Genomic DNA, 16,332 nt, shown 5'->3' on the forward strand with positions numbered 1-16,332 from the left:
ATTCACCGAATCTCTAAGCAGCTTGAAGAATCAATCATACATGTCTGTCAGAGACAGACAAGTCAAGTGGCGAATCAGGGAGTCCCTCACCTCATACTAAAGAGCCACTCTTGTGAGTAGGGGAATGTGGTGGGGATATCTCACTCATAATATCATAATATTCTCTTTCAATTATTTCTTTCAATATCTCACATATGGGATATATGGCCAACTCCCGTATCGCACATGCTTTCTGAAGCCAGGTATTCTCAAGGTTTCAATCCTCAAAGGACACTGAGGACACTGCGCCAAAGACTGTGTAGTGATGTCTAGCCGGTAGAACCTCAGAAAAGTATGAGGGAATGCCCAACAATCTGCATCGCAAATCTCCTGCAAGGAAATGCCCTTAAACAGGTGAGGCAATGGCAATTGTAATTGCTGCTGACCTTAGGCATAAATGCAGGTACCAACGGTGAGGTGAGCTGACAGTGCGTGTTGCTCACACACTCACATTGCGGATGGAAGGGCAACCAGTAAAACAGTCTTAAAGAATAGATATGTAAGCAAAGCTCTCCCTTCACGTAATGACATAACAAGGGGTGTTTACCCACAGTCTTATTGTCGAAGTCGATATGACAGGCCGTGATAGCGACTATGTAGACTTTAACAGTGGAGAACACCCTCCATCTGTACAAAATGTCCTGCAGAAAGCATTTAACCTCAGACACAAAGCATTGGAAAGGAATTATCTGTTTTTGGTCACACCGCTTCTCAAAAACACACCAACTTTTTCCATACAGTGAGCTTGGCGAAGTAACCCTTAGCACTCTGGAAAGTCTACATGACAGAGAGACAGGCCTGTCGCATCCAGCATTAAAATCCCCCCTATCCAGAGCTTGCTGTATCATTGTGGGGCTACCAAGATGAGGGATGAGCATTCGTCCCTCACTCTGGCTACAGTGGGGAGTGTGAGGCAGAGGGGAGGAAAAGCGTAAAGCAATACCCTCAGGCAAGGGTGTGCCAGTGCATCCACCCCCAGAGGTGTGTCTCTTTCTAGCTCGAAGAACAACGGGAAGTGCACGTTTTCTTTGCAATGTGAAGAGATCTATTGATTCTTGTCCATATCTCTCCCAGATTTGTTTCACCACTTGAGGATGGAATCTCCATTCCCCTTGTTGGAGATTCCCTGTGGACAATAAGTCCACTCCTACGTTAAGTATGCCTGGGACATGAGTCGCGCAGTGTAGTGACAGTAGGTGTGCTTTTCTCAGCAGAATAATTCTGATTGATGGTCTGTGTAAGCGCAGGGAGAGAGTGCCACCCTGGCGGTTAATGTATGCCACCACAGTGGTATTGTCTGTTTTGATCAAGGCGTGATAATTCCGAAGGGAGGGTCGAAAGTGTCTCAGAGTAGGAAACACTGTCAGCAATTCAAGGTAGTTTATATGAGAAATTCAGCATTGTGGGATCCACAGTCCGTTTATTGCATTCCCCTCTTGAACGGCACCCCAGCCCGTAAGTAACTCGTCACCACTATCCCCGTTGCCACTACCCCTAGGGGAGTGCCCAAAACAAAGACCAAGGGGCTCTTCCAGTGACAGAGAGCTGAAAGACAAGCAGAGGTCACCTCTATCTGACGGTTGAGGTGATGCTGTGTACACAGATGCTGGGCAGCACTGGAAGTCTCTCATCCTCAGTAGGCCAAGGGGTACTACTGAGATGGAGGACACAATCAACCCCAGCACTCAGACGCAAGTACTGAATGTGACCCGAGCTCCCCCTGTGGAACAGGGAGAGGAAACGCCGGGACGACCCGATGCGGTCGCCAGAGGGTGTTGCCTGATTAGAGAGAGAATCCAGCATCACGCCTAGGTCTTCTATTCCCTGTTTTGGCACAAAACACTTATTTTTCAGATTGATATTGAACACTGGCTCGGAGACGTGGGATAGTCGTGTCTCGTAACACTTGCTCCCACATGGAGACTCTCAGCCCCTTGTTTCTCAGTGGTGTGAGAGCTGCCTCTATACACTTGATGAACATTCGGGGAGCTAGCGCCAGCCCGAATTGGACAGCGAGGTATTTGTTGGCTGTGCCTTGAAAAGCAAACCTTAAAAATCTAATGTGTGCTGGCAGGATGCTTATGTGAATTGTCCCACAGGTCAACTGAGAGGAAACAGTTGCTTTGACAAATAGAGAGAGACAGCATGTTAAACGTAAGAGAACCCCTCCTCCCTTTTTGGGAACCAGGAAGTACCGGGAGTAGAAGCCGAGGTGGCTCTCGGCGGCTGGTATCACCCTGATAGCCCCTTTGTGTAATAAAGAGGAGCCATCCTGCTCTAGTATGCGTGTCAAGTCGCCAGTTGCTACTGAAAGCGGGTGGACTCAGAGCAAACTGCTGTCTCTACACCCTTCATGACCGTGGACCAGATCCAGGACTGGACTGCACATGAGCGCCAGTTCCCAGCTCTGGTGGTGAGTAGCCCACAGGTCGACAGACTCTCGCTTACTAGTGGTGCCGCAGCACCCTCTGTATTTTTGCTCGGTGTCCTTGGCAATACGCTTGAATACAACAGAGGTGTAGCCATGATTCCCGGGTCTACAGGGCAGCCAGAAGTTGAAGGGGTCAACCTCCTTCTTTCGAAGTTTGCACTTTTTTTTTTTTTTTTTTTTTGAATTTTTACCCCTTTTTCTCCCCAATTTCGTAGTATCCAATTGTTGTAGTAGCTACTATCTTGTCTCATCGCTACAACTCCCGTACGGGCTCGGGAGAGACGAAGGTTGAAAGTCATGCGTCCTCCGATACACAACCAACCAAGCCGCTGCTTCTTTAACACAGCGCACATCCAACCCGGAAGCCAGCCGCACCAATGCGCCGGAGGAAACACCGTGCACCTGGCCACCTTGGTTTAGCGTACACTGCGCCCAGCCCGCCACAGGAGTCGCTGGTGCGCGATGAGACAAGGACACCCCTACCGACCAAGCCCTCCCTAACCCGGGCGACGCTAGGCCAATTGTGCGTCGCCCCACGGACCTCCCGGTCGCGGCCGGTTACGACAGAGCCTGGGCGCGAACCCAGGGACTCTGATGGCACAGCTGGCGCTGCAGTACAGCGCCCTTAACCACTGCGCCACCCGGGAGGCCCTCGAAGTTTGCACTTCTGACGCAATGGCGGCGACAGCTGGCCCAAACAGTTCCTTTGGCTCAACAGGAGCGTCAAGGAAGTCTGCTTTCTCCTTGTCAGACAGGCTGGACAAGTGGAGCCACAAGGTTCTCTCCCCTGACACCGCAAGGCTCATGGCACGGCCAAAGCCTTGAATGGCACCACTGGAGGCTCTGAGGTTGAGATCTGTGATGACACAGATCTCATCCCAAATGTCTGTGTTAGGCTTGCCGACAACTAGGAGATTGTGAAGGACCCGCGTCCTTCTACCAAAAAGTCAACATTTCTGCTGCACGTTCTGTACGGCTGTCGAATGTTACATCCCTGCTGCTGGCTTACCAGGCTGATTTAATGCTAGAGATTCACAATCTCCTAGTTGTCGGCAAGCCTAACCCAGACATTTGGGATGAGATCTGTGTCATCACACCAATTTCCTGATAAGCGATCCGTCTTATCAGGGCGAGAATTGCCTGTCGGTGACAAGGCACTAGGGTTGAGGTGGCTGACCAGTGACAGCTCGACCACCGTTGGCTTGCCGTGGCCCAGCTCCTCCATGTCTTTGACATTCATGCTGTCAAAAAGTCTGGTTTGGATCTTGCCAGTTAAGGGTTTGTCCCAATTAGGTTTGGCACAATCTGGAATAGCTGAGAGGAGTTGTTTGCCTGGGAGGGTGCCAGAGGGGAGTTACCTCCCATCATACCAGTCCCTCTCTGCACTGCCACCCCCCATGGGTTCAGGTCACTCGACGCTGTCTGGCGGCTGCTCGTTTGCAGACATCGATAAGTGAATATCTGTCATCTGCCAAAGGTGCCCCGCTAAGGGCAGAAGAGGGTATAGAGGTAATGGCTTGCGCCTCCTCGTCATCTTCCTCCTCCGCTGCCTGGAGGGAGTCTTTCATGCCATCGTCATCGTTGAGGTCCCCTTCCCCTTTGACACATGAGCTAATAGCCTAGCTAGTTAGCACAGTGCTAGCCAGAGAAGCTAGCACCATGTGGGTCTTGAGGGGGGTGGCTCCCTCATTTGACACTCGACTCAACAGACTTGTGTGATTGGTTCTTCGAGCTGCTTAGAGATTCTGTGAATCCCACTGAAAAATGTTAAAATGAATAATTGAGAACCCTGGCTGCCCAAAATGACTAGTTTGTTGGTTGGCGTCCAAGTTATTTGTCCTGGTTTTGTTCTAACCGTCCTGTTTCTATATACTCCCTATATATTACAGGACAAATCATAGTTTACACAGATTGTCATTCACAGGCCTGGACAAAAATATTTCCATCCATGTTGCTGCTCAGACCATGCCAGATGAGACAGACAGTGTTGCCTTCCTACCTTCCTAGCTAATAAACCTGCCACTTGACACTCGACTCAACAGACTTGTGTGATTGGTTCTTCGAGCTGCTTAGAGATTCTGTGAATCCCACTGAAAAATGTTAAAATGAATAATTGAGAACCCTGGCTGCCCAAAATGACTAGTTTGTTGGTTGGCGTCCAAGTTATTTGTCCTGGTTTTGTTCTAACCATCCTGTTTCTATATACTCCCTATATATTACAGGACAAATCATAGTTTACACAGATTGTCATTCACAGGCCTGGACAAAAATATTTCCATCCATGTTGCTGCTCAGACCATGCCAGATGAGACAGACAGTGTTGCCTTCCTACCTTCCTAGCTAATAAACCTGCCACTGCGGCTATCAAGGTGGGTGGGCGGGAGCTTCCCGGTAGTCGACAGGAGTTTCCTAGCAGACAGACTAGGACTGCGTCCCAAATGTCAACCTATTTCCTATGTAATGGGCTACTTTTGACAGGGGCCTGTAGTAGTGCACTAAATAGGGAATAGGGTGCCATTTGGGACAACGCCTGGGAGAGAGTGTAGTGCCCCACCCTACTGACGTCACCAGGTGACCTCCTGGTCAGGACACTGTCCTTATCAGAATGTTTAGCTGTTCCGGAGTGTCTGTGACAGGCCTATGTGATTTTCACACATTGAACTGGAATGCCTGGAATCTAGGTGTCATTTCCTTCAATAGCAAAACATCTTGGCTGCCCGGAGACTATCCCTCCGTGTTGGAGAGTTGGAGAGCTCTCTGTGTCTACATAGCTGAACTGTCTAAGCACATCTGGACCACAGCTGGGATTAAAGATGTGGCTTTATTAAACCTGTTTTGATACTGTATCATTGCTTGTTTTGTTTTCCCTCTTCTTAGTTAATTGTCAGTTACCAGAAAAGTATTTATTTGGGTTTTCTGACAGTACTGTGCAAATTTCAGACAATATACAGACAATATAGCATGATGTAACAAATATGCAACTGTAGCATTTCCTATAGATTTCAAGAGGTCAGGAAGCAATCTTCACGCAGGAACACATGTCCAGGGCCACACTTGTAGTACAGTACACCCCGAACTTAAAATAGTATTTCTCTCCAGCTGGTGTGCATTACTTTATGCTAATGTTAGAGCACTTTCTGGCCTGCCAAACTTTGCACCTGCAACCTCCTTATCCTCCTCCTTGCAAGATTCCTAACCAGGCTGTTCAAGTCCATGTGCAGACTGAGACCTCCACCTTTCCTGCTGATGCTCTGTTTGGTGCACCTTTTAGCTCGGTGGAAAGACATAAAGAGAGGCTTCATGCATTGCAGTAATCATGTATACTACAAACTCTTGGTCGACAGTGATTTAGGCATAGTCATTTGGTAACATTTCAGAGCTTAAACAGTTAAGAAAGAACACATTGTTTCAATGTTGAAGTTGGATGAATTTACAGTAAACCTTGGGAGGAAAACACATCTTTCACATCGTTCATTGGGCTTTATTCTTCCAGACTGAGTGAGGAATGTGGAAGAGCTAAGGCTTATGTTCAATGAATCAGGAATACTCGGCCTGTGAGTTTCTCTTTAGTTTAGAAGTTGTCAGTAAGAGCGCGATGTCGGGCATCATCTCTGCCATGAGCTTTACTGGAATAATGAGTCAATGTACAGTACCAGTCAAAAGTTTGGGCACAGCTACTCATTCAAGGGTTTTTCTTGATTTTTTACTATTTTCTACATTTTAGCATAATAGTGAAGACATCAAAACATATATGGAATCATGTAGTAACCAAAAATGGTTAAACAAATCTAAATATATTTTATATTTTATATTACTCAGAGTAGCCACCATTTGCCTTGATGACAGTTTTGCACACTCTTAGCATTCTCTAACGTGAAGCTGGACCACTTTTGCTATTTCTGAACTAATATTACCTCACACACACACACACACACACACACACACACACACACACACACACACACACACACAGAGGCAATGTGTCTTCCGAATCTTGAAGATACAAGCATATCTGCCAGTCTTGTAAGCTTAAACATGGCACTGCTCGGAAGCCTGAGGCTGTTGTTTCAGAGATGCACCTGTGCCAAAACCTTAGACACCAACTTCAGAGTGCACTTGGCACTGTGTGTGTGTGTGTGTGTGTGTTTGTGTGCGTGTGTGTCAGATACTGCCCTGGGGGAGAGGTGAGATGTATTATTTGTGACTGTTGCTGGCCACAGCTTATTGACTTTCATTCACATTCAGATCCCTCAGAGCACACCAACTAAGTGCCACCCAAACCCACTAACCATAAAGCTGGCAGACCTCAACTCGCTTGGTTAGCTGATGAGAGAAATATGAGAGGTGAGAACATTTGATTTACGGTGGAATAAATTGATGCAATTATGGCTTCCGCAACTCTCTTTTTCATCTACTTTGTATGTCTAGTTTGTATGTCTACTTTGTATGTCTACTTTGTATGTTACAGTGTTTTTATGTTTGACCATTATTGAATATTTAATGCCGTTTTTAGATATTTACTGAACGTTGGATGAACCTTTTCCTTGAACATATGTTGGCCATTCTAGCTCCATAGTGGCAGATTTGGTACAGTAGGCTAGATTCGCTTATATTTCTCAACACTTTGATCAATGCTTTCTTTTCTACATTGATAGGAGCCATAATATTTTCATAGCATTGCCCTACAGTCCATGTGTGATTGAATCAACATTTAATCAAATAGGGCTCCTGTATACCATTACGTAGCAAAACAATATCACTCTTAAACTGAATGGGGTCATTGTATTGAGCCCTGAGGGACTCAGTCACAGTAATACTTTATTATCCTTTAGCTTTCCAACCAAACCCTGTGGGTTTTGGAAAGATTGATTGATTGTAGGGCATACTTGGCTTTCACAATCCTTTGGTATTTGTAGATATACATTTTACTTAAGTATATCATTGATGATTTGATGCTCACGATGGCATTGTTTTGCTCCTTTGATTGTATTTTTTTTTAAAGCAAGTATTTTTTGTCATCACTTTAATTCATCCTTTTATTACCGCATACATTAAGACAAATAATGACATTTCCAATCAACTTAAATGTAAACTTGAACATTGTAATATCTTTGCTACACCTGTATGTTTGAACAAGCATTGTTTGAAATATACATACTTTATTACAAAACAAAACAATATTCAGGGTTGGGTAGGTTACTTTCGGAATGTAGTCCGTTAGAGTTACTAGCTACCTGTCCAAAATTGGAATCAATAACGTAACTTTTGGATTACCCAAACTCAGTAATGTAATACGATTAAGTAATTGGACTACTTTACATGTAATCAGTTACTCCCCAACCCTGACACTATTGCCACAAGTTGAATACTGTAGGCCCTTTGTTTTCTGCCCCTGAAGCAAGGTCTCCTCCAAATGTCCAATGTGCGCTGTGTATTACAACAGGGCTTTTGCCTTGCCTATATGCTTGTTCCAAATCCTGTATTTCTTGGACAGTATGAAAAGTAAATAAAAATGTGGGGAGAACAAAGTTTAGAGCAAACTGGCGATCAGTTCACATCTGGTCTGCTTTAACTGGCTAACCACCTGGCTCCCACCTGTATTGGACATGCATACTTTCATCTGTCTCATTCTATTTTTAAACCATCTCTTTTCCTTTCTTTTCATTCCCTAGTCCCTTCTTTCTCCATGTGAACTGTTATAATGAATTCTCATGATTGAGAATGGACCAAGGAATTCATCCTGAATACTCATGCCCAAGTAGTACTCAATATATTATCAGATCTATTTCTTTACCAAAAATATTTCAGTGGTATACCGTGTTGTGGAAGCTACTCTGAAATCATAGTTGACCAAAGTACCAATTACTTCACACTGGAAGAAGCTTCACTAAATCTACCCTTAAGAAAAACATAGTTTATATAACTGAAGTTACTTTGGAAAAGTAGTTACATCCAAGCTACTTCGTAAACAAATTATCATATCTAAATCTGAAATGTCATAGATAGATCACTCTGGCATCAGATGTTAACAGAATGTGTATTAAACACAAATTGTATTTAATTTATGCAAAAAAATAAGTGTGTAGTTCCAGTAATTAGCTACACTGCTACATGGCAAAAAACAAATTAACTACTGAAAATACCAATATTTGAATTTAGTTCAACTACCACCAAGTTACTGGAAAACGTAGTTGAATAACTACATGTAGTTCACTACTCCCCAACGCTAATGGTAAGTAATGGTAGGCCTATTTCATTGATAAAAGAAGCAAATAATCTAGACTTTTACAGAAATAATTTTCACCCGCCCCAAGTATTCTCTCCAGTCATAATAACAGCCTCTAATTTAGGCTAAATGTTAGTGTTTTCTGCTTCTTTGTGCTTCTTTGCTGTGGTTGCTGGGCAATTCTACTTAGCATGTGTCCTCAGGTGCTTCCCGAAATGGCACCCTATTCCCTATATAGTACTCTACTTTTAAGTAGTGCACTCTATAGTGAATTAGGGTGTCATTTCAGAAGCACATTTTGTGTCCTCATGGTCTCTGAGGATGGAACTCTCGGACAGTGTTTACTTTCACTTTACTTTACTCTAGTGTTTCTGTTTTGAGTTCCTCTCTTTCACAATGGGACTGGTCACATCGACTCAAGTTCAGCCTCACATCAGACATGCTGCTGCAGCACCATGGCAACCAGAGGACGACGAGGTTGGAATTATAAGAGGCTCATTATTACAACTGCAGGTTGACTTAGAACATGTCATTGAATTCAGTTGCATCTGATACGGTTTTGAAATGAGGAAATAACGAACAAACTCCCTGTTTCAATCTATAACAGCTAGAGGGGGAGAGAGATGGGAGGGAGGTAGGAGGAGAAAAAGGTCTGGAAGTAGAAATGGGCAACAGGGAGTAGGAATGTGAAGCATTTCTGCTCCTGCTACAGTGACTGTTTACACGGCGGTCAGCCTGTGACATCACAGCAGAGACTCGATAAATGTCAGCCATGCAGAGGAATGAGCAGTCAGCAAACAGCAAGCAGCACTGGTAGCTAGCTAGCACCACTACCATCACACTTAAGAGGTTAGACAGACAGACAAACAGAGCAGTTCAATCAACCTACAGACGTTCCAATGGACATTTCAAGACAACTCAGTGACAATGTGATAGCCTTGGCTTTGCTGCTCTGTATGGGTTCACTGCAGGTGAGGCCAAACTACTATTCTGCTCTTTTATTTGTGTACCTGGAGGTGAACTGCACCTGTAGCTTACACCTGTTGCTCAGGATGTGAACTGTCTGTGGAAATCAACGAAACTGCATTCCATTGATCGATTCCATTGATTCCACGGAAAGATCTATCAGAAGCTTTCAGGTGGCTGTGGTTGAAGATTATTTTGATATAACTGATTTTGTTTTGATGTTATTGCTGTTGTTTTTTATTTGTAACTTACTCTATAGTCAATTTACCATATTTGTAACTTACTGCATAGCCAATATGTAATATATGTACAAGTAGCTAGCTATTCATGGCATGATGTAACATAACAGTATTGTACACTGCTAAGTACTTTATTATTTTGTGTTTTATCATTTAGAAATGGGCTTTTAAAAAAATATATATTATTACACTTTATACAGATCATCATGAATATTAATGATACATGTTTAGAAATATTGATGAATGAGGAATATTGTGAATGTTTGATGTTGCATTGCATAGTTGCGGTAGAGACGACAAATTATGTTTTTGAGTCCATGGGGGCATGACATTGCTCCACCAGTGAATAATTGAGGCCAGTATGTCCATAGGCTGCCTGCTGTGGCTTGGCTCCATTAACTGTATGTAATTGAAGACAGGACTATTTTGACCAGACAGTGTTGGACATAGTGTTCCCCAAACAAAGTACTTCTACCAAATATTAATGTGCTTACGATTGGTCAAGGAAAGGCTGTTTTATTTCAGAACATAACGGCAGCATTTTTCAACTATGGTGATGAGGATGATTATGATGACGATGACGATAATAGTCGTAATGATGAAGACTATGATGACAATGACAACAACAACAACCAATTGACCTCTTACTCCTCTTGCTCTAACCTCAGCCTGCTTTAACCTCTAACCTCTGCTCCCTGTGTTACTCTAGGTGTGGTGTCAGCTGTGCCCGGGACCATGCCAGTGCCCCAACCCCGTGCCCCAGTGCCCAGCAGGAGTCCCTCTGGTCCTGGACGGCTGCCAGTGCTGCCAGGTGTGTGCCCGGCAACAGGGCGAGGCCTGCAGCGACCTGTATGTGTGTGACAGCCAGAGAGGACTGCAGTGTGACTACAGCGCCAGCTTCCCCGGTGACCCTGGAGAGTGTGTCAGTGAGTGCCAACCTTTTCCTCCTGTTTTTTTAGGCTTTATTACTGACAGTAATGTAAACAGAAGGGGGGAGGGAGGGGGTAGATGAGAATGATAAACAGTGGGAAGGGTGTACACAGGGATTGAATCCTGCCTGGTCTCCAGGGTCATAACACATGTGCTTGTGCCGGAAGTGTTGCCACTGGACCACAGGCTCTGCACAGTGATCACCCTTTTCTAAACAACCAGGCTAGCAGACAAAAAACACAGAAAGGGGTGGCACATGGAACTGAAGTCTATGTCTGACTGTTTGTATGAGAGGGACAAACAGACAATCTGTTCAGGGCATATACTGATCCAGACAGCCGCAGAGAGCAGGGGCTTGAGTTTGACTGTACTCCAAAACATCTGAACCTCTATTTTCAGTGGTGGTGTTGGCACATTTCCTCTGATGACTGCCCATCGAGAATGATACATTGCCGAGACAACACACACGGATTGGAAAACAGACTCCTCAGTCTCCTCAGGACTGGGCTGCATCCCAAATGGCGCTCTATTCCCTGCATAGTGCACTACTTTTGACCAGAAGTAGTGCACTAAATAGGGGAAAGGGTTCCATTTGGGAACGCATGGTTTCCCATAACATCACATAACAACCCAGAGGCTTGGCAGTAGACATTATCCTCTTGTGTCCTTACCTCACTCTTACACAAGCTCTGTCACTCTCTCTCTCTCTCTCTCTCTCTCTCTCAATCTCTCTCTCTCTCTCTCTCTCTCAATCTCTCTCTCTCTCTCTCTCTCTCAATCTCTCTCTCTCTCTCTCTCTCAATCTCTCTCTCTCTCTCTCTCAATATCTCTCTCTCTCTCTCCCTCTCTCTCTCTCTCTCTCTCTTTCCCTCTTTCTCTCTTTCTGTGAGTAATTGTATTTTTTTCCAGAGTCCAGAACAGAGCAGGGTCCATGGTGCAGGGTATGTGTATGGGTTAGGGTTAAGGATAGGGTGGGGCTGCCAGTCCAGGGTAAAGAGCCTCTAAGAGGGTATCTCTGTCCTGTTCCCAGACCTGGGTTCAAATAATAGTTTAAATCATTTCAAATATCTGTGCTTGATTGAGTTTGCATGGTTTGATGAAGTAATCCAATAGTCCCAAAATGCAAACCCTACCCATCTGGCACTCCAGGCAGGCAAATCGTTTTTGAAACCAGGTCTGTTCTGTTTCCACCCTTCCAGGTCAGGAGGAGTTGGGCTGTGAGCTGAACGGGGTCTCCTATCAGGATGGCCAGGTATTCCAGCCCTCCTGTGCCACTCAGTGCCGCTGCCTGGGGGGAGGGTTGACATGCGTGCCCCTGTGCCCTGAGGACGTCAATCTTCCAAACCCAGACTGCCCACACCCCCAAAGGGTACAGCTGCCTGGGAGGTGCTGCAAGGAGTGGGTCTGTGAGAACATGGACAACACAGTCGTTCAGGATGCCATCACAGGTAACTGAGACATCAGTCTAGTTTAACAGTCATATTCTAGCCTGATTCCAGATATGTTTGTGCTGTATAGCCAACTCCCTATGGTGGTTGGCATTAGTTACTATATGCAGATCTGGTACCAGGCTAGTCATCCTCTGTTCTGACACAGGTTTCTGCTACGTATTTCGATTGGACCATCTTGAGAGGGAACCAATAAAATGCTTCCCTGTGGATCCTAAACCATTATTTTTGGTGTTAGCTTGACATTCATGAAGGATATGGTGTTTGTCCAGCTTAGATGTTAGCTAACTATACATAGCACTTTTACACACAATTGAATATAAAAATGACAAATGTTGTTCCGTCGATCAAGCTGTAGGGCAATATTTAGCTCCCCACGTTTACATGAGCTCTGCCACTGACGCTCATAGTCTGAGGTCTTTTATTGAGGGATCTTTTGCATTTTATTGTGGTGAGTCTGGCCAAATGAAAAGGCACAATGTCCAAATATAACCCCCGCATTTCATTGGAAAAGTCTGGCCAGATGAAAATGCACATTATTGTCAAAATAACAAGCCCGGTTCCAACACCGACCCTGTTTCCAAAGCTGCGTCCCAGATGGTCCCCTATTCCATATGTAGTGCACTACTTTTGACCAAGTAGTGAATTAAATAGGGAATATGGTGCCATTTTGGGACCAATGCCTAGTTTCATAACAAGACCCATGACTAGGCGACGCAACAATTAAACACAATAAGCCCAAGGAGTCTGAAATAGTCCCAAAAACGGGTTAGGAAAATAAAACCGCTAAGGAAAAAAAGAACATCTGGAATTTCTGACACTGTCACACAGTCAAGCTATGTCAATAGCAATGGAACATTTTGTTCAAAGTGTTCTTGAATTCAAAGCCTAGACGTTTTTTTTTTTTTTCGTGCTGTGTTACAGAAACAATGCCAAAGAAACTGCTGATTATTATGACTCAGATCCGACCGGAGATGCTATCTTAGGGATTGATCTCCATCCAGATAGCACTGCTTTTCTGTGCTACGAAAAGACAGGAAGTTCCTGTACAAGTTTAGGCCAATTGAGTCATTAAGAGACATGACATCTGAGACACTCTGATAAAAACCTATTAACCAGGGAAGTCATGGCAGATGAGTTAGCTTGGCTCTGATTGAGTTGTTAACAGCTGGATCTCGTGACAAGTCACTCATTCCTCATTGTCCCATTAGTGTGTTTGCTCGAAGCACACTACTGTTATTCCCCGTACTTATTATTCTTATTTTAGACAGTTGAAGGAAGTACTCAAGTTTTCTTCAGGAAATTCACCATTCGGTCTCATTTTTATCCTGGCCTCCTCTCTCCAGCCTCCAGTTTGTGGCCAGGCCTGTCGGGTCCCTCTAACTGTATAGACCAGAGTACAGAGTGGAGTGCATGTTCCCAAACCTGTGGCGCTGGGGTCTCCACTCGGGTCTCCAACAAGAACCCAGCCTGTCGGCTCGAGATGCAGAGCCGTCTTTGTAAGGTCCGGCCCTGTCAGGCACTCCAGCCACACAGGAACACCATGGTGAGTTAATATCTTCCCAGACTCTCTGCCCCACGTCTTTACCCCCCTGCCCTAACTCCACGTCTACCCCACCCTTAAGTGTAATTTGGGGTTAATAGGTTATGTTAACAGGAGCCATACGTAAGCCTCATGTATGTGTTAAAATGTGTGTTCCTGTCACCTAGACTCTACTATATTGGTGTAAAGTGCCCATTGCTCAGTCTGTGAAATGGTCATACTGGAAAATGCTTGAGGTGGAAAAAATATCTCTCACAGATATAAGAATGTGTACAGTAGATGTATTAGGGTAAATGTGTTTTTCTTCAATAAGTACATTTGAGTTCATTCCGAGTCTAATAATACATACATGAACCTCTACTCTCAGCAACCATGAGCTCATCTAGCAGCCTAACGTTGATGATCTGTTTTCCCAGTGGGCCCGGCATTGTGAGCCCAGCTACAGGTCAGTGGTGCCAGTGAGACTGGTGCACCAGGGCTGCTACAGCACACGGGTCTACCGGCCCCGGTACTGCGGCCAGTGCACCGACGCCCGCTGCTGTACCCCCTACCAGATCAGCACGGCCATGGTGGCCTTCCGTTGCCCCACCGGCAGGCGTCTTCACCGGGCAGTCATGATGATCCAGTCCTGTGTCTGTCACTACAACTGCCCCTACTCCGCTACAGGACCCTATGCAGCTGCACCCTACTCAGGCTCCGCACGCTCTCACCGGAGCCCTGCCGTGTGGGGGTAGACTTGACGTTCGAGTCAATCCTCTGGGCCCTATGCCTCCTTGAGAACCTGGAGCGTCCACTATGGCTCTCCACCTCCTATCCTACCCCTCTCCATGTACTGACACGCTCATACTGAGACCTGTCCAGACAGGACCTGCGAGCAACACCTTTGCTGTGTTCCAATGTCCATACAAGTGCACTCCTTCTAAGTGGTATACCAGTATGATTATTTGAACGGAGCCTCTGTCTATCATGGCTTGATCCGGCAGGTGTAGCCCACTTCATAGGATAGATAGGGGAAGTGAAAAGATCTTCCAGGTGATAAACTGTGACTGAGTCGGGGGAAGGAAGCCCTGATATGAATGGACAAGCTCCGTCTGCACTAAGACCTCCCACTCTATTCCACTCTTATCACATCTCATAAGGTGACCTCATGGGGAAAAGAATAGGTCAGGGAACCCTAGTTAGCTACCCTGACCACAGATATTAGCCTGGTTTCTCTCCACAACAGAGTCATTGTCAAGCCAAACATTAGGCATGGCAATTCCACAAGGAGTTGGCAAGAGTGCAGAAAAATACTAGCCTCTATCTAGCATATGTAAGTTAAATACTGTAACACAACAAATGCATTTATGACTAATTGACCAACTGTAGTCTTATGCTGTATGTAGAAGACCAGATGACAGTCATTTGTTGTCTTTCTTGACTCCTTTTAGGCCCCAGATTTTCTCCTGACCACTTGACCTGACTTAGTTGAGTGGATAAGACTCAAGTGTTGTTACTTTGATTTGAGTGCATTTATTTTGCAGAGTGACACCAACCTTTGAGTTGATATTTACTGCATCTTGACATGCAAATGCCATCTGTTATATCAGTTTGTTTGTTTGTTTGTTTATAAATGTGTCTATTTTGTGTTCTTAGTCAGATGAAATTGCACTTATTTCCAATGTTGCTGTAAATATAAACTATTCGAATGCTTTTTGAAATATTGTACAATTGTATCACTGATTTTATACTTTGTCCAAACTGTTTTCCATTCACAATGCCTTTTTATGTAAAGCTTGAGCTCCTTTGTATATTGCATATTATTCATTAATGATATTACTACATTGAGATTCGATTTGTGATGTAACTTTCCCTTAAAACTCCTTATGACTTATTAGTGATTTGGGTGCTGATATTTGATAGCTTTCAACATCCACAATATACGCCGTAGCTTTCAGAAAGCCATGTACAGTATCTTCTTATTTGCAGTATCTAATGACTTCCATTGGACTCACAGTATCAGTGCAAATATAGTTACAATGAGATATGAGTTTTTAAAAAAAAGCAATCTACGACTTTGGTGGCTGTAGTCTTTGACAATTTGCATGGTATAGAGGTCCTGGATGGCAGGGAGCTCGGCCCCAGTGATGTACTGGGTTGTATGCACTACCCTCTGTCGCGCCTTGCGGTCAGATGCCAAGCGGTTGCCATACCAGGCGGTGATGCAGCCAGTCAAGATGCTCTCAAGGGTGCAGCTGTAGAACTCTTTGAGGATCTGAGGGCCCATGACAAATATTTTCAGCCTCCTGAGGGGAAAGAGGCGTTGTCGTGCCCTCTTCACAACTGTGTTGGTGTGTGTTGGACCATGATAGATCCTTAGTGATGTGGACACTGAGGAACTTGAAGCTCTCGACCCTCTCCACTACAGCCCTGTCAATGTGAATGGGGGCGTGCTCGGCCCTCCGTTTCCTGCAGTCCACGATCAGCTCCTGTGTCTTGCTGACGTTGAGGGAGAGGTTGTTGTCTCTGAC

At 44.9% G+C, this 16,332-nt stretch overlaps 1 protein-coding gene across 1 annotated transcript; it reads left to right on the forward strand.

Moving 5' to 3' along the window:
* Window positions 1-9,028: 9,028 nt before the first annotated feature.
* On the forward strand, window positions 9,029-15,762 carry ccn5 (cellular communication network factor 5). The gene is made up of 5 exons (XM_021566007.2): window positions 9,029-9,667; window positions 10,611-10,827; window positions 12,031-12,279; window positions 13,626-13,825; window positions 14,239-15,762. The coding sequence occupies exons 1-5, from the start codon at window positions 9,596-9,598 to the stop codon at window positions 14,554-14,556; spliced, it is 1,056 nt and encodes a 351-aa protein (XP_021421682.2). The 5' UTR covers window positions 9,029-9,595; the 3' UTR covers window positions 14,557-15,762.
* The last annotated feature ends 570 nt before the right edge of the window (window positions 15,763-16,332 follow it).

Source organism: Oncorhynchus mykiss, chromosome 16 (assembly GCF_013265735.2).
Source record: "Oncorhynchus mykiss isolate Arlee chromosome 16, USDA_OmykA_1.1, whole genome shotgun sequence".
Classification (NCBI taxonomy): domain Eukaryota; kingdom Metazoa; phylum Chordata; class Actinopteri; order Salmoniformes; family Salmonidae; genus Oncorhynchus; species Oncorhynchus mykiss.

What these genes read in the sequence shown, in the direction of transcription:
- ccn5 (XM_021566007.2), top strand. Translation starts at nt 9,596, where the DNA reads ATGGACATTTCAAGACAACTCAGTGACAATGTGATAGCCTTGGCTTTG. An exon ending in CGTTCAGGATGCCATCACAG is followed by an intron (nt 12,280 to 13,625) that starts GTAACTGAGACA and finishes TCCTCTCTCCAG; the next exon opens with CCTCCAGTTTGTGGCCAGGC. An exon ending in AGCCACACAGGAACACCATG is followed by an intron (nt 13,826 to 14,238) that starts GTGAGTTAATAT and finishes CTGTTTTCCCAG; the next exon opens with TGGGCCCGGCATTGTGAGCC.